Source organism: Myotis yumanensis, unplaced genomic scaffold, assembly GCF_028538775.1.
Source record: "Myotis yumanensis isolate MYYU_CA2020_CCGP unplaced genomic scaffold, mMyoYum1.0.hap1 SCAF_12, whole genome shotgun sequence".
NCBI lineage: Eukaryota > Metazoa > Chordata > Mammalia > Chiroptera > Vespertilionidae > Myotis > Myotis yumanensis.
In genome coordinates, this window is record NW_027223763.1 from 17010809 (window position 1) to 17034157 (window position 23349).

Consider the following 23349-nt stretch of genomic DNA (forward strand, 5'->3'; position numbering starts at 1 on the left):
GGAAAGGATCCCATTCAGCATCGTATATTGTGTTTAGTTATGTCCCGTTTCTCGGTCTTTCATTGGAACTTTTGCCATTTGCAACAGCATGGATGGACCTGGAGAGCATTATGCTAAGCGAAATGAGCCAGTCGGAGAAAGATAAATATCACATGATCTCATTCATATGTGGGATATAATGATCAACACAATTTGATGAACAAAAATAGATCCAGAGACTAAGAAACACTGATCAGTGTCCAGCCTCAGAGAGAAGGTGGGGGTGGGGAGTGGGGGAGGAGGTAAGAGATCAACCAAAGGACTTGTATGCATGCATACTGTCATAACCAATGGACACGGACACTGGGGTGGTGGGGGCTTGTTCTGGGAGGTGGGAGTGGCGGGGGGGGGGGGTCAATTGGGGAAAAAAGAGACATATGTAATACTTTAAATAATAAAAAAGAAAATGAAAATAATAACCGGGAGGCCTTGCCCTGAAAGATATAAATATGTACCATAACACTGCAATAATTTAAAGTGTAAATTATGATAAAAAAAAATAAATCAATGCTACATAAGAGAGTCCAGAAAAGATGTGTAAATAGGCAAATTGAGTATATAATAAAGGCTCCAGTTGAAATTGCGGGGAAAGGGTGGACTCTTCAGTAGGTGCTTTGAGACAATAAGCTATTAAGTTAGAAAAAAACAAAAGCAAATTTAGATTCCTATTTCATACCACAAGTAACACATTTCCAAATAGTTAATTTTTTCAAAAAGCTATTTCCATAAGGAAGACAATTTTCATGATTTTGGGTATAAGAAAAGCCTTTCTCAGTATGACACAGGCTAGAGATATAAAAAACAGATTAATGTATCAGATGACATAAAAATCCAAAAGTTCTGCCTTGAATACATCTCAAAAGATAATAACCAGACTCAGAGATAATCCTTATAACACATAAAGTGACAAAGTATATATGAAAAGCACCTACAAATCAACTGAAAAAAGACAACTCAAGAAAATGGGCCCAGGATATGAGAAGCAACTATTCACAGAAGAAATACAAATAACAAAAAGCATTAGTAATAATCAGATATTATAATCAAAATAAGATGCATTTATCAGACTGGGAAAACTACAAAAGGTCCATTTCTTAATGTTGACTAGGCTATGGGGGAACTTGCAGTACTATAGAAAAAAATTTGGAAGGATACACATCACATTGGTTAATATCTCTCTGTGGGACTTCTAAGTTTTACAATATGCAAGTTATCAAAATCACTAGGACTTTGGAAATATACACGTAGGAAAAATAAAATGATCTTTTTAATGAAATAAATAAAATGTTCTTTTTAATAAAAGAGGAGTTCCTCTTTTAGAAATTTATCCTAAAGGCATAATCAGAAATATGTATAAAAAGGTATGCTCCCTGGTGTTCTTTAGGCATATTTATAAAAGTGAAAACAAATTCAATTCAAAAAAAGCATTATAAAATAGATTTTGGTACTACTATGCAATGGAAAACTATGTAGCTATATAATAATCACATTTTCAAAGGCTAAAGATCTTTTACAATGGTACAAAACAGTAAATATAGTTTGACTACAATTTTTAAAAAAAATATATTTTATTGATTTTTTACAGAGAGGAAGGGAGAGGGATAGAGAGCTAGAAACATCGATGAGAGAGAAACATCGATCAGCCACCTCCTGCACACCTACCACTGGGGATGTGCCCGCAACCAAGGTACATGCCCCTGACCGGAATCGAACCTGGGACCCTTCAGTCCGCAGGCAGACGCTCTATCCACTGAGCCAAACCGGTCAGGGCATTGACTACAATTTAAATCCTCACCGGAGGATATGTTTTTCATTGATCCTAGAGAGAGGGACAGGGAGAGGGAGAGAGAAACATCGATGTGGGAGAAACATTGATCAGTTGTCTCCCGTAGGCACCCCAACCGGGGATAGAACCCTCAACCTGGATATGTGCCCTCTCAGTGAATAGAACCAGCAACCCTTCGGTACGCGGTATGACGCTATAATCAATTGAGCCACACCGGCCACAGCAACCACAATTTTTGAAAGTATAATTGACCCTTGAACAACATGGGTTTGAACTGGGTGGATCCACAAATAAATGGATTATTTTCAATAAATACATATAGTGTGGTAAATGCACTTTCTCTTCTTTATAATTTCCTAAGTAACAGTTTCTTTTCTGTAGCTTACTATAATACATGTTACATACAAAATATATGTTAATTGACTGTTTATGTTATCAGTAGATTAACAGTAGGCCAGTAGTAGTTAAATTCTGAGGGGAATCAAAAGCTATACGCGGATTTTTAACTGCATGGAGGGTCAACACTCCTAACCTCTTCATTGTTCAAAGGTCAAGGGGCATTCATGCTTTAAAAATTCTGAAATAAAACACCAGAGTGTTAAAAGTTGTTATTTATGGGTAATAAGATTCCTGTGACTTTAATTTCCTATTTTATTATATTTATTATTTGCTGAATTATTCACAGTATTTACTTATTGCCTTAACATTTTAAAAACATTATAAATTTTAATTAAAAATACTTAAAGAACCCCACAATAGTTTGGTCTTAAAATATTTGCCACCAAATTCAATGATATAACCAATATATATATATTTTAACCAACATTAAGTATGCTCCACATATTAGCCATTTTAGTCACTTGAAATCTTAGAAAAGATTATTCTGAATAAATTTAAAATAAATAAAACTTCAAAATAGAAAACATTTCCTGACTTGTAGGTTAAGTATTACTGAACTTGAATTCTAATATTCTTCCCCTATCAGGGAAATAAAATTTGTCACATTTTAAATGTATTACTTGTTTCTTAAAGTACTAGGAAAACATTAAAAATTAAATTACAACTATTATACTTATCACTAGGACTTTGGAAATATACACGTATATTTATAAGTATTTTTAAGTATTTATAAGTATTTTTTTATTGTCTAAAGTTTTACATATGTCTCCTTTTCCCCCCATTGACTCGCTCCCTCCCACCCAGCCATTCCCAAACCCGGGCAAGCCTCCACTGCTCCAGTGTCTATGTCCATTGGTTATGCATGCATGTAAGTCCTTTGATTGCTCTCCAACCTCCCTCCCTGCCATTTGTCTCTGGATCTATTCTTGTTCATCAAATTATGTTGATCATTATATCCCACATATGAGTGAGATCCTGTGGTATTTATCTTTCTCCGACTGGCTTATTTCGCTTAGCATAATGCTCTCCAGGTCCATCCATGCTGTTGCAAATGGCAAAAGTTCCTTCTTTTTTATAGCGGCGTAGTATTCCATTGTGTAGATGTACCACAGTTTTCTAATCCATTCATCTGCTGATGGGCACTTAGGCTGTTTCCAAATCTTAGCTGTTGTAAATTGTGCTGCTATGAACATCTGGGTACATATATCCTTTCTGATTGGTGTTTCTGGTTTCTTGGGATATAGTCCTAGAAGTGGGATTACTGGGTCAAATGGGAGTTCCATTTTTAACTTGAGGAAACTCCATACTGTCTTCCATAGTGGCTGCACCAGTCTGCATTCCCACCAGCAGTGCACAAGGGTTCCTTTTTCTCCACATACCCACCAGCACTTGTTGTTTGTTGATGATAGCCATTCTGACAGGTGAGAGATGGTATCTAATTGTTGTTTTGATTTGCATCTCTCAGATGATTAGTGACTTTGAGCATGTTTTCATATGTCTCTCGGCCTTCTGTATGTCCTCTTTCAAAAAGTGTCTATTTAGGTCCTCTGCCCATTTTTTGATTGGATCATTTATCTTTTGTTAAGTTGTATGAGTTCTCTGTAAATTTTGAAGATTAAACCTTTATCTGAAATATCATTGGCCAATATGTTCTCCCATGCAGTGGGCTTGTTTTGTTGATGGTTTCTTTTGCTGTGCAGAAGCTTATTTTGATGTAGTCCCATTTGTTTTTCTCCTTAGTCTCCATTGTCCTAGGAGCTGTGTCAGTAAAGATATTGCTATGACATGTCTACTATTTTTCTGCCTATGGAGTCCTGTAGGATTTTTATGGTTTCTCGTCTTACATTTAAGTCCTTTAGCCATTTTGAATTTGTTTTTGTGTATAGTGTAAGTTGGTGATCTATAAAGTAATTTTAATATCATTAAAAATACTACCACACAAAAGAACAGTAATTTCTATTTGTAATATTCAGCTTTCTGAGTAAAGACTTTGGTGGATTATTCATATATATGAAAGAACTACACTTGCATTTCTGTGAGAACATTATATTTTCTGGCCTTTTAATATTCTTTTCTCAATTAAATAATTTTAGTGACACAATCAAGAAGTCTGAAGTTATGATAATTTTGAATAACCATTCCTATTCTGTTCAAAGAACATTGTCAAATGCGGTAAATGCAACAAACAGCATATACAGAATTCTATCTGACCAAAGATTTTTCCTAAAGATGAGGAAGTCTGGAAGCTGACATCTACTTAGCTTGGTGTAACTCTGCACAGTTGGCTGACAAAGATCCACAGATAGAAAGAGAAAGTGAGTTTGAGTAGAACCTTTTGTTCCAAAACAGGATTTGGGGGACTGGGGTTCTGGGAAGCATATGGTTAATTCAGTTTGCAGATGCCTTCCTGAAGTGTCTTCCCTACCCAATGGGCTGTTTCCAAGCACTCACATATGGAAATGCTTCTCCTTCCACAATTCTCCCTCCTCAGTGTTTAGAAACACTTGACATGGAATGCTTGGCTTAGTGTGCATGGACTATCTGAGGCTAATGCATAGTGACCAGGACAATTTTGTTTTTCATAATATGGTCTAAGTTGTTTTTAAACGGTTATAGCTACAAAAGTCAGCCAGCATTGCAAAAAAAACCCCCCAAAAAAACATTAAATGAATAAAGACTAGTCACACCCAAATACACACAAAATACTATGATTAAAAACATGCTCTCGTTATAAAGACATTAGCTGATTTTATTGGACTGTTTTTCTTATTTCCATAAGTTTAGGCTGTACCGACAAATACTGAAAACAACAGAATATTACACTATTACATTAGAGGCAAACATTATATACACAATGGAATAAGCCACTGGGACATAAAACTAGAATTTTATTTAGCACGCAAGTACACAGACAAATATGAAGCAAAAACAGTGAGCTGATAAAGATGAAAACATCTTAGTGTAAAAGATCAGTGAGCAGCAAAATAAAAATGAAACCAAGAGTATACACTTATTAACAAAAAAGTTCTATCATATTACAAATGCCAACTGGCAGAATATTAACCACGAGTATCACAGTCACACATTTTAACATATTAACAGAAATTTCTCTCCATTTCAATTCACCTTTCTCCTCTTTCTTTCACAAATTATAACTGTAGCAGCTTAAGATAATTTTTAAATATTAGAGTGAGTAGGCACACATGTGCTTTCTTTTCATGTAATATCTGTTAAAAGCCAAGTGGCCAGAAAATATATAAAAAATGGTAATCTATCAAATAGGGCAGAAAGTAAATGCATCTTCTAAGAATAGATCTATTGTTCATAAAAATTTCCAAGTATTAATTGTGTGGTTGTATTTCTAAAAAGATGCCTGGTATTAAATTATACTAAATTGATCTCTACCTTTATTCCAATTAACTTCTAAGGGGTAGAGTAAAAGGAATCTTAAAATCATTCTTGTAATTTGTAAGAAAGATGGAAGACCTCATTTAAGTTGAATACAGCATTCATTCTACTAAACCACCAAAGTTCTTCATTTCAACAGATAAATGAATCATATACAGTGATTCTGTTGAATCCAAAATGCTTCCAGTCATTCTCTCACCAGGTGTCAGCCTACAGGGTTAGAGTTACATTTTCGATGATAAATGAGAGAGGGACAAGCTATTGCTCACCATGGGGCAAAACTACGTCCAACGTTAGCAGTAAAAAAAGTTTAATCATGTGGAAACATAGCCCCATAAATTAGAAACTTAATAAATACGTATGTATTATTTGATTTAAAATTTGCCCTAGGCATAAGGGCCTCAGGACTGACATACAAAATGTACAGAAGACCCAAAGGGGGTAAGTAAATAAATCCAAGAGCAGGATTCACATAAATGTGCCCACTGCTATCTATCGTTAATCGTCAGGATATATCAAGCCATAATCTTTGGTGTCCAAAACATAAAAGGAAATCTAAGACAAAGGTCTTGCCTGAAAATTCCCAATGCAGAAATCAAGGAACTTCTTTAGGGCAGAATTTAGAATTTAGAATATGCAGGACTGAATTTCCTTTTGTTGCTTTTACTACCTCCCTTGAAGGGCAAATGTTTAAAGCATATTCTGGAGAAAAGGCTCACTATTAAAATCTACCTTTCTTTTCCTTTAAGCAAATAATTCGTTGTTAAATTCTCAGAATTTAAATCAGCAATTTCAGCGGCAGTGTTTCCAAATACAGCATTGGCTGTCACCATGTATCTGACAATCATACAAAAAGCCCCTGTACAGTTCAGGGGATTACCCCTTTAGTAAAGGAATCTTGTAATAATAAGCCATTGAGCAGACAGAATGACACACTGCCCTGACGGGAATTTTGGCAAGCTGGTGTGAAAAGGGTCTTAAGGAACTAGCCTTCTTTCCTCACTAACATTTTATGACAGTTTCCCTTCCATTTTAAGAGTATAAATGTATGAAAAAGTACAATGATATTTCCTTGACTTTCAATAAGTAGTATAGTAGAAATAAACCATTTGCAATACTTTTCTTTTTACTGTCAGTTTGTATGGAATTGCTGATAGAAAATGGAACTATTAGGAACCAACCAACGACAAGTGGGCATGAATGTGAGGCAACAAATATGTCAAAAAGTCCATGCAAATGCTGATTATAAAAGTTAATATTTGGGAACTCTGAGGTTTCCATGGTCACTTACAAATAAAATTGAAAAACAAATATTCTCATTAAATGCAATTCAAACAATAAGCTATGATACCCATCAAAAATAATGTACACACCTTAGAGTCCTCAGTTATTACACTGTTCAACCAAAAAAATTCAGATCAAGAGAAATTGTCATCCTAATGATTGTCAATAGAATATTGTCAATCTATTGGAGTTCTCTGTAAGGGGCTCAAGTATCAGAAAGAAAAAGAAAAGATTTAAGTAGGGGGTGGGGGAGTACTGAAAAAGTTCAGAATTCTTGCTTTCTCTTTTTGCAAACATTTCCCTTTCAAAGAGTCGGGAACACTGTGGAAGAAAAGCTGACCTGGAATTACACACACAAACATTTTGAAGTTGGCACCACTTGACAACTACAATATTTCCTTCTGTAGAGGCCACTAAGTGCTGGCTCAAAATATTAAACAGCTAAGTACGTACTTTCACAAGTCACACACACAATGTCGACTGGCACAGCCTGTTAGCACAGTTTTTCAGATTAACTACAATAAGTGATAGCAGCAATGGTTAACAATTCCACATAAACACCACAAACACACATGTGAAAGAGCACCCTACTACAACATGCAAAATCTCAACAAAGACGGCACTGGGTATTACACAATGCATAGAAATTGTAACGGTTTTTTGGCAAGATTTTTTTTTTGTAACAAATATTTTATAAAACAAAAATTATTTTGTTATAAACGCTATTTAAAAAGTTGTAATATAATGGATTATAGTTATAAAAGTTCAGTTTGATAAAGTTACTCTGAGTGGATTAATACTAAAATGGACCTACTTACTACTTCATCCAGTATAAATAATCATTATAAATTAATTCTAGTGGAAGTATACTAAGGTATTTGATTTATAAAATATAAGAATTACAGAAAGTAAACAGGCATAAAAATCACTTAAATACAGTATGCACAATTACTGTTCAGATTCTATATTGCTGATGTCTTCTTAATTCTACTAACCACAAATAAATAAATTATGCCAAACATTTTCAAAGCTCTTTGAAATGAATGTATAATGGTAAAAAATGCTAATTCCAGTGTAATACAAAGAACATTAGAAGTCTAGCGAAATTCAACATTGCATTCAAAAGACAAAAATTTCATTGTACTTTTTTTTAACATCCCAGAATTTCATCTTTTTTCTTCAACTATGATTTAGTAAATATTAGTAAAATAAAAATTTGTAAAATGTTTTTTAAATTTATGCTTGTATTTCCTTTTTGAAGAGTAAGCAGGTTAATATGAGAATTTACAAATACTTCGTATTTTCTACATCTTCCTGCTGTAAAGTTTCTTTCACAATTCCCATTCCCCCTCTTCCTACCTCTAAATAAATTCCAATTATGTTGATTAGAAACATTTTAATTATGTTGATAGAAATTTGATCATTTTGATTGAAGATATGTCCCAAACTTTCAAGATGATTTTTTAAACTTTTCATAGACTAAGAAAGGATATAGTAGACTGCCTTCCAAATCAGTAATATCGATGCTATATAGTTGGATATTCAAATGAATACCAAGTTTTTTTAAAAAGTTACTTTTTAGTTTATAATTGTTATAGATTATAATCATTATAGAAGTCTTGTTACTAAAAATTATCATTTGTTTCCCCTCCATAAATGAAAGCTAATTATAAATGGGGTAGGCTAAGAGATGTTCGTTAAAAATACCAAGGCAAGTGATTACATTTAGAGATTATCCCATCAAATTTCAAAAGAAGTGGCTAAAATCAAGATATAATACTACACAATGAAAAGCGAAAATGCACATGCAAAAAAAAAAAGCCTATTTGAAAACTGGCAGTTTGAAGGTACTTCTAATATAAATTTGTACAGTTTTGAAAACAAGGATGTCCTTTCTTAACTCAGCGAAAATGCAGGGTTGTTTTCCTTCCCTAAACTCTATTTATGAACTGGAAGTCAGGATGCTTGGGTTCCAGTTGTGGCTCTGATTCTAACCAGGTGTGTGCACCTGGCATTCTGCTAACGTCTCTAGGGCCGTCTCCTTCTTCTGTAAAAGAAGAGGGCTAAATTAATTTAGATGTTTCTAATACTCTGGCCTAACTAATTTTCTGATCAACTTACTACTCTGACTAATCAATACTCTTGAGTGTAATTCAACTAGGTCATGGTTTACATAAAAACTCAATTTAAATGTATTAAAATGCAACCTTTTAAAAAATAATCAGGTCTTTTCCTCAGCTTTGGCAGACCCAATTGGTCAATTTACAAGTAGGATGGACCATAAGAAATTTTTATTATCTTTCTTTTCTCTGTTTAGAAAAGTGAAATTAGAGTTGTTGGCAGTTTACCAATATCATCCCCTTTTCTGTTTTTATATCGTTAGAAATACACCAACAGGATGACATAAGCAGTGTATTTCTTCATCCCAGTTATATTCTATGGCAAGGATCTCTTAAAATCATACTAAGTTTCATCACTTTACAAAAGCTACACATTCATATCATCTCAGTCAGATCCCAGTGGGGAGAAGCAATGTTTGAATACCATGAATTAAGAAAAAAAACACACAATTAAAGATGTCCTTGCAAGTGGTGTGTTTCTTAATAAGTAACTATCTGTATCACACCATATGGTGAATGTGCACAGATATATCTTGCATATTTAAAAATGCATTAAAATAATTAAGAACTGGTTAATTCTTTAGTATTCATAACAATTTTTTTTTCATGATTGAACACTTTAAAAATATTTTACTGCAATAAATTATCATGCACTCCCCATGATATTTCCCCTAGGCCTGGAAAATTATTTCCTTTATTACATGATAGGGAGTTTTTATTTATAGATGGTGAGTAGTATAGCTTTTATTTTGGCTAGAAAAATAAAGAAAACCAGTCAGAAAAAGGCTGATTAAAATCAATTAACATATATTGTCTCTAATATATTAAACTGTAGAGATAGTCAAACTAGAAAAGACTGATTAAAATCAATTAATATATATTGTCTCTAGTATATTAAACTGTGGAGATAGTCAACCTAGAAAAAAATATGGTTTCACAATCTCTAATTCTGAGAAACAAGATAGTATTTCCCCCGCAAAGCTTTGTTTTATAAACAATCATGATTGATTAAAAAACAAAATCAAAAAATAAGAACAACAAAACATTTTACTGAGCATTTTTAATTTCCTGTCACCAAATTTATAGGCGAGACCAAACTCCCTGGCAGACTGGCAACCAATGTTCAATATCTGGAGGATGGCAATATCACTTTTGGGCTTAAGAGAGGGGCTCTTTATGTCTAGAACCTCCCCACTCCTCGTCTGAATTGTAAGGAACTCTCTTGAAGTTGGATTTCTGGTTTATTTGAGATGAAAACAAATAGTCACTTTTAAAGATGTAGTTACTTGTGCACGCACACACCCATCTCCATGACAAAGTTAAGTGTTCTACAGAGAGTGGCACCAATTTTTGCTCTCTACTTATGGCCAGGGCAAACAAACTCTGCTGAATGTCCAACCTCACACAAACTCCAGTGATGGGGCCTAAACCATGTGCTACCAACATGCCACGTGATGGCACTGCTCTCAACCATTCGGAGTTGAATGAATATTGATGACTTTATCATACAGAAATTTCATTTATAATTTATCGCTTCAGAGGGTCTACAGAAGCACAGCAAATCACTGTGCGAACAAGCAGCTACAGCAGAAAAGGATTTTGTTTCAGATCCTGACGGTCTTAAGTATTCACTGTAACATGGGCCAACAGCTTGACTTCTCTGATTTCCTCATTCGGAGACATGATACCTAGCCTCACAGGACCATTGTGAAAATTAAGTGGACCAACTCACATTTTAAGAACTCAATCAATGGTAGTCACTGACAACAATCTACACTACTTTCCTATACATGTGTGCACCGATGTGAACACATGGATGTGCACCTATGTAAACGGCTTGGCCTTATTATTGATTTTAAAACAGGCTCGACGGAAGATTCTCCAAAAAATACTCAAAGCAATATTACGTCTTTTATAGCAAATCAACATATTCAATGGATAAATAACATGAGTGCAAAGTTTGGGAAGCTATGCAAAACAGTACTGGCATAGAGTTTGTATTTTTAAATTTTTGTTGGCTCTCAAAAATAAATGACACTTTTATTACAGTATCTTTTATGAATTCTTTGAGAGCAGGGACTACTTACACATCTTTGTACCCTCTCTGTGTCTAGATATTAGGTACTCAAATTTTTGTTGACAGGATTGTAAATTTTCAACTCAGTGAGGTCATTTGATTTAATGGCATTTGAAATCTGAGCTTCAGGACATAGACAAGTTAATGCTAACAATGATCTAACTGAAACACCAGAGAACCAATCTATGCTAGAAATTTCTCATATTATTCCTTTGTAGGTCAGGAAGTGATTTAACATAGGGAAAGGTGAATTAACATAGGGAAAGTTTAAACTGGAAAAAAAACAATATAACTAATAGTTTAAATAGCTGAAGTGTATTTATGAATCACATTCAGACCGGCCATACTAACCAAGAGTCTTAAGGATAAGCTCTGTTGGATAAACATCCTGAATACTGTTAACCTCTTCAAATGTTATGGCTTCTAAAAAAATTGCTACAGCCCTGACCGACGTGGCTCAGTTGGTTGGAGCACCATTCCGAGCATCAGAAGGTCTTGGGTTCGATTCCCGGTCGGGGAACATACCCAGGTTGTAGGTTCAATCCCCTATCGGGGCATGTACAGAAGGGAACAGATCAATGTTTCTTTCTCAACTCAATGTTCCTCCCTCGCTGAGATTTATAATTAAAAAAAAAAAACAACACAAAAAACTGCTACCATCTATTGTTTTTAATAGCCCGTCACTCACATGAATATAGAAAATTGAATTATGCAGCTATGTCATCCCAACTGACAGATGGGCTTGGCATATTTGTTAGAATCATGTGAGGAGGACTGGAAAATTTCTTACATGACATTACACTGACCTTAAAATGTAAACGTTGCAAACAAAGTTTTAGTATTTTTATATGAACCATGGGATCACCTGCAAAGGCAGCATGCTCTATTGTAGTGAATACCTGCTGGAAAGTTGTACTTTTGCTAAAGCACATACATGATTTTGGTTGAAATGTCACAGTATGGATATAATTTTTTTTAAGTAACAGTAACAATAAAAACGGCACCTGGCAGTGTTATGTCCTCAGTATTATTTATACAAAAGCATAGAATGTAGAGGTAGTTGCAGATAATTTTTCACAATTTAACTCAGATTATGATGTGGATTTATGACTTGTATTCAGACCAGCCCTGTAACCAAGATACTAATTCTGCTCTATGTCTACTAAGCTGTTCTTCTGAAAACAGTCTTCTAAATCTGCCACAATATTCCTATTTGGTTTCAGTTATCAAAGCAAAAATAAATTTAAAAAAACAACTGACATTCTCCATTTAACTGTGTTCTTCTAAATGCAAACACAATAGGATTAAACAGGAGAGAGGTTTTAATATTAATACCTCAATCAACACAAACAGAAATTTGAAATTTCCTAGTTCTGTTTTCTCAGTGCATACTGACCAACCCTTCTTCTCATGACAAACTTACTTTGCTGTCTAAAACAGATCAAGAATTTTTAAAAAAATATGTCAATGCAAAAATAAGATGTGCAATCACGTTTTAACTGTTCTTTACAGAAAACATTTCCTTAAATATGAGAAGCACCCTATGTAAAAATATCCATATTTTTTAAAAAGTTATTTTACAGTAGGCCGTCCTGTTGTATTTGTGGACCAGTTATAAATTAACTGTTTTTATAAAGGGAACTGGGAGGAAGAGACCCACGGTTCAAAATGAACAGAAGAGGAAGGACTAGGGGACGGAGCATGCCACCGGGAAAGGTCATTCAGCACCCCTGGAGGCTGGGAAGACACTGTCCCCACATCTGACTCAAATCACTGGAAACTATGAGTTGCAACTAAGAAAGGTAAATAGAAAAACTCTGGCGTCAGATGACAGACAGTACCATTTCCTTAGCTATAATCTAACTGATTTGTCTTGATCGTAACATAAAATGAAGCTAACTCACCTAACTTTCAAAGTTGTTGCAAGGATTAAGATAATAAACATACAAATAAATACGTATATGTTGAAAGGTCTGAGGAAATATTTACGAAAAATGTTAACAGTGATTATTTTTGGCTAGCAGACATAGATACATATAAAATGCATATCTGTATTTCCTAATTTTCATACAATGAGTAACTATTTCTTGTGTAACTGATGCACACAAGTCACGCAGCACAGTACTGGCACACATATTGGATTAAAATTGGTGCCTATCAGCATTATTAATTCAAAAAACAAAGCAAGGTATCATCTGCCCTTCCTTCTTGTTTTTGGATGCCTCTCTACGGAGGAAAAGAAGTTGATTTCTACCACACAAAGTCCATGACAGACTTCCCACTCCTGAGCCCATGGAATGGTCACAGTTTAGAGGAATGGGTGGGTCTTTATGTGCTTGTGACTTAGTGCTGGAAAGAGCTGCCCAGCCATGGGAAAGATCAGCAAAGCAAATCAAAACAAAATTTGTCCTGGTCATATAATAAATTAATGCATAAAACACCACCTATCTTCCCAGCTAACTGAATTTAGGAGGGTGTCTCAAAGAACAAACATACTCAGATCCAACAAAGCAATTAAGATTTGGATTTTTTTGTTATTAATCATATAGGATAGAAACCCAGTTCAACTTTATTGTCTGAATTGATTTTATTTTTGAAGTGCCTAAACTAATTATTCACCACAGGCTTCAAGACTTGAAAATAAAGATCTTGGAAAAACCACCACAAAGAGCTGTTTAACTAAAATTATTATTATTATTATTGTTATTATTGCAGGATATTGCAGATAAATACATTTGTATTTACTGTAGAAGAAATTTTGCACATTTTCAAGAATGCTTTGAATTCAGCTAAATCTGCTACCTAAAATGAGTGTCGATATTCCTTTGATCTCAGCTACAGAGTCCAGTAATCCCCTAGGGAAAAGATAGTGAAGTTAATGCTTAAAAATAAATAATTCAAGAGGGATTTGAGCTTTGAAGAAAATGAGTCTTTTTTGTTGTTGTCTTAACTAGTGCTTCTAGATCTTTAGTAAGACTTTCCTACTCTCTACCTTCTCTTTATGCTTGATATAAAATATAATGCTTGGGAACATTTTCAAAGCTTCAGTAGTTTTAAATTGCTTCTAAATCTGATCATCAAGTTTCATTTACACTGATTTCCTAGGGAACAAAAGAATTCTATCCAGGTTTAAGCATAATAGTAAAAATGAGCCATGTAACAGTCTTTTTTGCTGCAATATGGGACTTTGCATATTATTTTAAGGTTATATATGTTCCAAAAAGAATGGCACCTTTATTCTCTCCTTCTACTCCCCTTACCCCCCAAAGGAAAAAAATGTTAGCTAAGCTTCTAAGTTTTCATACATTGCAAAAAACGAGGCACAGAAACTAAAATTCTAATTAAGCAAAAAAAAAAAAATATATATATATATATATATATATATACATACATATATATATATAAATAATTTAATGATGAGTTTATTATCAACACTTTCATATTCTGGATCTGACTGACTGCAATTTTGTGTAAGCAGTAAAGTTAGTATTATCTCCTCCTGATTAATAGAGAATATTAAAAATTAAATAAATAAAGTCATTTATTAAGGAGACTAACAATGAGCTGTGAGGTGAGGAGGAAAAGCAGGAGTTGAGGACACAAGCGTCTAAGGATAACTCTGTTTCCTTTTTGACAGTTTTTTGAAAAACGTAATTCCTTCTCTACTTTGTGTTGCCTGAGAGCCACTATGGTTTTATAAAATTCTGTAACAGTAATTACATGTAATCACCCACAGATACATTTGTTTGAAGCCTATAAATACTATGTTCGTAATACTAAACTATCTCCCTTGCTTATTTGTAAAAAGAAAAATATATTATATATTTTTATAAAGTTAACACTGAGGGCAGAGGAAAAGGAATGAGAAGCAGTGTATAGTCACAGTTTCTCCGAACACAGTAACCACACCGGGGTCTAGCTCAAGCCACCTGGTCAAGCAGTGTCTGAGGAAGAGTCATAGGAGGCAGAGACGATGAAGTTGCTGCTGTTGGAGTGCCCGGCCACTGACTGGGCAGCCTGCTGGCTCAGATTGTTACAGATCAGCACCAGCTGGTTGCTCTGGGCCTCGGACAAGGTGCTGCAACTCTGATACACACTGAAGTTGGTTTTCCTGCCGGGGATGTTGCCCTTCTCGCACATGGTCTTCACCATCTTGGCCAGCTTGTTCTTGCCGAGGGCCTGGCAGTTGTACCAATGCAGAGCCGCCAGGTTCACGACTGGCTTGATGGACAAATAGAAAGGGGCATCCTCATAGCGCATGGCTGGAGGCCGCCGCTGGGCATACTCCTTGTAGTCCTGGATGGGGCACGTCTGTGGGGCGTGCTGGGTGGCATACACACGGGAGTCCGTCCCCCCTCTCTTGGTTTTGGCATTCAGGTCGCCGGTGTCTTGACCCATCCACTCTAAGTATTCCAGCCCCGTTTCTGTGACCCGGAGCCGGATATCACCCCACTTCAAGGTAGATCCATGGAAGCCTGTGCAATGCCCAAAAGCCTTTGTGTTGTTGAGCCAGACGAGGTTGAGCAGGCCTTCGGGGTTATAGCGGCTTAGCAGCCCCCTTTTCCGCAGAATGAGCTCATCAGCAAAGGTGAGCTTCATGGACTTGTGTGGCTTATTTCCCTTTCCTTTGCAGCGGAGTTCAATCTGCTTCTGCTTCAGGGCCTCCTGGGAACGCTTGAATTCCTTATCCCTGGTGATACTGTAGCCATACCTGTGCTCTTTTAGGTACCGTTCGAGTCCACACTGGTAGTTGGCCAAGCTGTTGGGTTCATATTCGGACCCATCCTTCTGCCTGGCATCTACAAAGAAAGAGGCAAGGTAGGCATCCAGCTCCTTGCAAGGGATGACATAGATCTCTCTTGTTTCCGAAGGGTACTTGGAGATGAGGAACTCGCGGAAATTGCGGAGCGCAGTCTGCGTGCTCCGGATGGTTTTCTCATTCTGCTCTCTGCTGAGCTCAGCTGCTCTTTCATCCTGGTCTGCAACAAATTGGGGAGGGGAGGGATAGAGAGGGTGTTGATGAGTTCAGACAATGTACTTTCTACTCTGAAATCAAGTTTCCTTTTATAATGAAAAGGGAAAGAAGGAATCAATTTTACAGAGGTCACTGATAAATGGTACTTATATACCTGTTGCATTGCAATAGCCAACTGTTATATTCACAAGTGATGTACCAGACAAAAGTGTGGCCCTTTGCAATCAAAATGAGCATCTTGTATCATTAGCACATAGTTTAGTGCGTGAAGGTTTGTGGAAAGAGTGAGATCAGAGGCTGCCTTTGTTTTAGGAAACATGTGAGACATTTAGGAGAACTTGAATTTGTAAGGTTGATCAGCGAAAGGAAGTTTTTGTAATAACCACATACAACAGTAAAAATAAAATTTCTAATAAATAAAATTTTATTCATAAAACACTCCTTTTAGTGTTACTGTACACATTTATAAATGATGTTATTTTTAAAATGACAGTCCTAAGGTATAATTGCCAAAATCCTCATTACTTTATAAAATGAAATAAATTAAAATTCACTAAACTAGCAAATTAGACTTTTTATAGGCACATTTTTGAGATCATATTTCCAAAATTCAAATATACAAAGTATATTTTATGCTTCATTGGACTAAACTTTCAGTTATGCTAATTCTATTTGAAGTTGTTTCTATATCAACAGTAAAGATGTGTATAAAAACGTGTCTCTTTCCATCAAAAAGATGGAAGCCACAGGTTACATGTAACCTTTATCATGCTGGCTTCCTTTACCGTTTACATGTAAAGCCAAGGGGGCCAGCACATCTGTTTATTTTGGCTACTTGTTCAAATATCTATCACAGCAGTCTTCAAACTTCAAATAAAGACTTTCTAAGAAATAAACATTCACAGACAACTTTGGGGAATAAAAGATCCAGTTCCTCAACTTTCCCATGGAATCTTTTCTAAAACGTATCTCTCTGAAATGAAGGCTGAGTTTGCACATGTTGCTATCTCAAATCTACCATGGTACATACTCTGGGGTGTACAAGACTTTGCGAGACCAAACACAATTTATAAATTGGTGATTAAATTCGTAATGTTTCTTGTCCTCTGTCTTATCCATATCCTAATATAGGTGAAATATACCATGAGAAGCAGGGTAGCCCTAACCGGTTTGGCTCAGTGGATAGAGCGTCGGCCTGCGGACTGAAAGGTCCCAGGTTCGATTCTGGTCAGGGGCAGGTACCTTGGTTGCAGGCACATCCCCAGTCGGGGGTGTGCAGGAGGCAGCTGATCGATGTTTCTCTCTCATCGATGTTTCTAACTCTCTAGCCTCTCCCTTCCTCTCTGTAAAAAGTCAATAAAATATATTTAACAAGAAGAAGCAGGGTAATTGGGCCTAAATTGTGTTCTGAATTCAGGACTTTTGAAACAGGCTATTTATAGGCCAGTGAGGTTGATTATTTTAATCATATGAAATACTGACGCTATTTGCGGTCAATCTCATCTTCATTTTATATAATATTCAATATTTTCTACCTCCTTTTTACAAAAATACTCGAATTAAAACTAGCATTGAAAACCTTAGGGTGTCCATTTAAGAATGACTGAGTGGTATTCAGTTTCTCAAAGTTCTTTTCAAGGAATGCGAATAAAATATTTTTTTAAAAATGTATATTTTATTGATTTTTTACAGAGAGGAAGGGAGAGGGATAGAGAGTTAGAAACATCGATGAGAGAGAAACATCGATCAGCTGCCTCCTGCACACCTCCTACTGGGGATGTGCCCGCAACCAAGGTACATGCCCTTGACTGGAATCGAACCTGGGACCCTTCAGTCTGCAGGCCGATGCTCTATCCGCTGAGCCAAACCGGTTAGGGCCGAATAAAAGAGTTTAAGTCTGTTGAACTTAAGCATCATTAGTTGGTATCCTCTAAGTAGAAGGGATGAGTGACCTTGGTTCTTCGAAGGAGTGATCACTTATTTCTTGCTGTACCATCCACAAGAACCTTAATATTTATTAAATCTTACTCTTGGCTTTTCAAAAGGAGAAGCCATCCATAAAATCTAGTATAGGTATCCCCCCTTTTTGAAAGTCTGCATGATGCCACTTCACTTTCGAGAAAGACCTACATTAGGAGCACCTGTTTTTTGCTAATGAAAAGAAATCTGAAGAGGATTTCCACGTTGCAAAAGTAGCATTCAGTGTTGGTTTTGCAATGAGCTGTTACAGAAGCAGCACAAACTCTGAACAGCTAGTCCCACCAATTTTCTTCCCTGGGAACTATACTCAGCATCTCAGCACCCAGCTGCCACAGCACTGAACTGTGTCTGTGAGCATCTGCGCTATGTATCTCAATTGATTTTGTGCATCCTTTGGCAGGATGTGTCCTAAGGTATAAGAAAGGCCAAGAGAGCTTGTAGGGTTAAAATGATGAGCATGAAACTGGGCATAAATTAAGATCTTCAACCAGGGTGAACGAAATAAGGACATGTAAGTCAATGGTAAGTGTTTATTCACTCTATGCCATTTCAGTTTATTGGAATGCTCTATGGCAGAACCATGCACAGTGAAATGGGTCTGAAAAAACCCAAGGGTCTGTGACTTGAAGGGGGGCCCCAGGAGGAGCCCCAACCCTGGCTCAGGAACTCTTATGGAGACCCTGGGAAAGGTTTTTACAGACCAACTTCCTGTACTTATTTACATAGTCTTCATGACCCATTAATCCAATTATTACCTCCCTTGTTAGGAGATGGGATGGGAAAACATAATTAGAGCAGTATCTTGTCTTCTCACTTAATTTGAGATTTAGGTTAGATTTTTTTTTTTCAGATTTATGTTAGATTTAAATTAAGATCCATTTGCTTCTATTGCTATAGCACTCAACAGAAAATAAACTCAGCTATCACACTCCTTTTATGATTTTATGAAAGTAATACATCTGAAGCAATAAAAAAACATTTCTCGATGTTTAACTTATTTATTATTTTCATTTAAGAGTATTTTGTCCTCTCACTCGATAGAGAAAACAAATGATATTCAAATTCTCCTTATAAATCACCAAATGATAAATCCATCAGCTTACTAAATAAAAACATATTTTAAATTTGGAAAGTAAAAGAAAAGGTAAAAAGGAATCTGGTGAGTAGATTTACATTTATGAAGCTGCAGCTGGAATGAATATTTAATCCACATGTGTGGGTACCCGCGGTGCCCCCTAGCATTTCAAGAAGACCTGTGGGGTGTAGTCACAGGTAAGTCCCTGATGGTTCTGTAGATTCCATCATAACTAGACGAGATGACTATTACACATAAAACTAATTTTAAAAAGAACATATATGGCTGTATAATTAGGAATAGAGTTTGTGGCTCTAGATCCTATAGGAATTCAGAAAGAAAAAAGAGAAGTCAAATAGAGCTTGAGCAATGTATTAAAGGATGGGTACCGTTTGGTTAATTAGAATAGGAAGGTAGGACATTCCAGGAAGAAACTGCATGAGCAAAGGGAAAGAAATGGGAAGGAATCTGGCTTATGCTCATGAGGACTGTAAAATCCCTATCCTGGTTTGGGGATGGGAGAAGGGTTGGAGCAGGGAATAAAGCTAGACCAGTAGGATGACCACATGGAGAATTGTACACAGTCATTATAAATATAACACCAAAGAGAGGAGACTGAATATTTTAAGTGCAAAGAACCTCTAAATGCCATGAAAAAGCTGGTTTTTGGGGGAAATATCAATACCCCAATTCTCTACCTTTGACTTTCTTTATTCCCCTTATTCTGTTATTTTCTTCCATATACCTACCGCCATCTGACATACTTTACATGTTTTCTTGATAACCTGCTTAGCATATGTCTCTCCTGAGAGGGCTGTGAGCTCCATAGGAGCCAGGACTACACAGCTTTATTCCCAGGGCCTGGAAAAGCACTCGAGAATGTAGCATTCATTAAAAATGTGTCGACTGAATTAACACAGAAGCTGACAGGAAAGTTACTGGGATAACTCTGTGTGTGTAATTACACAATTCACTTTAGACCGTTTAGAAAGGATTAAACAAAAATCAGTGGCATAAAATTAAACTTTGGGACTCACAAGCATGATCTCAGTCACTTTGTTAAGGCTCTTCAGGGCAGGTGACGTGGACATCTGTAATAACGGTACAGAATGGCTTATGAGGCCCCTGGAAGCTTTTCGCTGGGCTAATTCTCCAGGAAATAAAGACTTATCAGCCATCGCACAAATTGCTCCAAGACAATATCTTTATCTTACTCTTAGGATGAGGAAAGAAAAATAATACTTTAATAAAAGTCCATATTAGAATTAATATATCCATAAAATCAAGGTGTAGCTCCCTCCCCCCCAATCCTGACCTCCACTTTAAAAAGAGATTATACTGCCTGGCTGGTGTGGCTCAGTGGTTGAGCACTGACCCATGAAGGAGGAGGTCAGGGTTTGATTCTTGGTCGGGGCACATGCTGGGTAGTGGGTTCCATCCTCAGTAGGGGGCCTGCAGGAGGCAGCCGATCAATGATTCTCATCATCATTGATGTGTCTCTCTATCCTTCTCCCTTCCTCTCTCTGAAATCAATAAAAATATTTTTTAAACTATTCAAACAATAAATAAATAAAAAGAGATTATACTGACATTATGGTGTTACCTATTAGGTACTTAACGTCTTCCATACATATATTCATTTGAAAGATGTTTTCTTATGACTCTTTCTAGGTTCAAAGAAAACAATCTTGGTATTAAAAAAAAACACAACAACCCTGGTTGGTCATCTCAGGAAATAGGCCAACTTCAATTTTATTTTTCTGGGGTTACAAAAATCGCATTTACCAACATTCTTATTTCATTTTTTAGAACAGCAATAGTTCCTAACCCCTACAATTTATTTAAAAAAATGAGCTAGATTTACTTTAAAAGTGAAAAACAAATTTATATATAAACCTTATAGCTACCATAAAATACATTTAAAAATCAGTGTCTTCTTTCTCCTTTAAACACACAACTCCTTGCACATTCTTATATTTTCTCCTAAACTTTAAAACACAGGCTAGCTTTCTAGGATTGTTAAGGTCGCTAATTGAAGCCAGACTTGCATGCTATTATAGCTATCTGACCAGTAAATTATTTTTATGCTCGATTAATCTTTTCCAACAGTGGGCATAAAACAAATTTCCTACATAAACATTCAGGAGCATGAAAATTCAGAACAATAGTACCAGTTAGTGCAGTATGATTCTTGATAGTGCTTTTCACTGAAGCAGAAATCACTTAAATAAACATTAGTCATCTGCTCATTTCTCCTGGTTGTATGTTATGTGACTCTACAGCATCTGGAAAATTTTCTCCTTAATAGAAATTTAGCAATCAAATACAGCACAAAAATTACCAGTAATATTAAACAAACAGAGTATAGGGGAACAATAATAACCACCACCTTTCTCTGCCCTGGCTGGTGTGGCTCAGTTGGTTGGGCTTCATCGTAGGCACCAAAAGGTTCCCGGTTCGATTCCTAGTCAGGGCACATGCCTGGGTTGTGGGTTCGATCCCCGTGTAGGGGACGTGCAGGAGGCAGCCAATTGATGTTTCCCAAGCTCGCTCTCTTTAAAAAAAATGCATTAAAAATAAACCCTTCTCCTCCCCATGCATATTCAGTTATCTCTATCTATGAACTGAATCAGGTCAAGGAGCTGTGTTAGAAGGTGGAATAAGATACTGCATGGGTAAAGGAGACTAGACACTGGACCTTGCAGATCCTCACAAGGAATTAATTTATGGCCTAGCCTCTAGACCAGCCAGAAAGGGAAGAATTTGTGCTCAGGAAGGAATACGGTGTCATGCTGTGCTAGGAGTCCCTAGGTAGCTATGAAGAATTCATTTGTAACCATGGAGTTGGGTGGCACTATAGGAGTCCCTAGAAGATATGGGCCAGATATTGTTTTGTAGGCAATAGTCTGCCATGTCCACCATACTGTTATAATTATCAGGGCTGTGAACCTGTTAGGAAAATGACATGGTGCCTCTTTTGTACACAATTTAGGCATCTGGTATAGTTTGGATCACAGCCTAAATCAGTGGGTTTTTTGTTTGTTTGTTTGTTTGTTTGTTTTTCACTTTGGCTGCATATTAAAAAGATGGGAACTTAAAAATGCCCAATTCCCAGGGCTCTCCCAAGATCAGCTAAATCAGAACCTCTAGGCAGCAGCAGTGTTCTTGTGTTTGTTTTGAAGACTCACAGGGGATTACAATGGACAACCACATTGTGAAGTGGTTCTAGAGCAGCCGTGGGCAAACTACGGCCCGCGGGCCGGATCCGGCCCGTTTGAAATGAATAAAACTAAAAAAAAAAAAAAAAAAAAAAAAAGACCGTACCCTTTTATGTAATGATGTTTACTTTGAATTTATATTAGTTCACACAAACACTCCATCCATGCTTTTGTTCCGGCCCTCCGGTCCAGTTTAAGAACCCATTGTGGCCCTCCAGTCAAAAAGTTTGCCCACCCCTGCCCTAGAGGGTGCAGAAAGGAATCTGCTTTTTTTTTTTTTAGTTGATTTCAGAGAGAGAAGAGTCTGCATTTAAAAAAAACACACAACTGATTTCAGCCTAGCTGCCCTAGCCGGTTTGGCTCAGTGGATAGAGTGTCGGCCTGCGGACCGAAGGGTCCCAGGTTTAATTCCGGTCAAGGGCACATACCTCGGTTACAGGCTCCTCTCTGGCCCGGGCCCTGGCCTGGGCTCATGCAGGAGGCAACCAATTATTGTATTTCTCTCACATCAATATTACTCTCTGTCTTTCCCTCTTTCTAAAAATCAATGGAAAAATATCCTCGGGTGAGGATTAAAAAGAAAAGAAAAATACTGATTTCAGAGAGGAGAGAGAGAGAGACCGATACATCAATCAGCTGCCTCCCGCACATGCCCAGATGGGGGATGGAATCCGAAACCTAGGTATGTGCCCTGGCAAGGAATCGAACCCACCACCTTTTTTCTTGTATGGGACAGGACAATGCTCCTACCAACCGAACCACACCTGCCAGGGCAGGAGTTTGCATTTTTAACAAGTTCTCAGATGATTCTAATGTAGGTGTGGTCCAATAATGTCGTATCGCCCCCCTCCTCCTAGAATGCCTGGAAAATAACTCCAAAGAAACCTCAGGCCCAGCCGTCTGTTACAGCACTTGCCATCCCGAGGGAACAGATTTTCTGATCTGAAAAAAATGTTTCCCCTGGCAGGACCGCTGTTTCATAAATAAA

General features: G+C 36.6%; 1 protein-coding gene across 1 annotated transcript in view; it reads right to left on the minus strand.

The window, feature by feature from the left end:
- The window catches only part of KIAA1958 (KIAA1958 ortholog), a 99380-nt gene that overhangs the window by 14275 nt on the left and 61756 nt on the right, over window positions 1-23349 (minus strand). The window contains exon 3 of the mRNA XM_070430883.1: window positions 16009-16092. Coding sequence (XP_070286984.1) covers window positions 16009-16092 — 84 coding nt within the window. The remainder of the gene's footprint in view (window positions 1-16008; window positions 16093-23349) is intronic.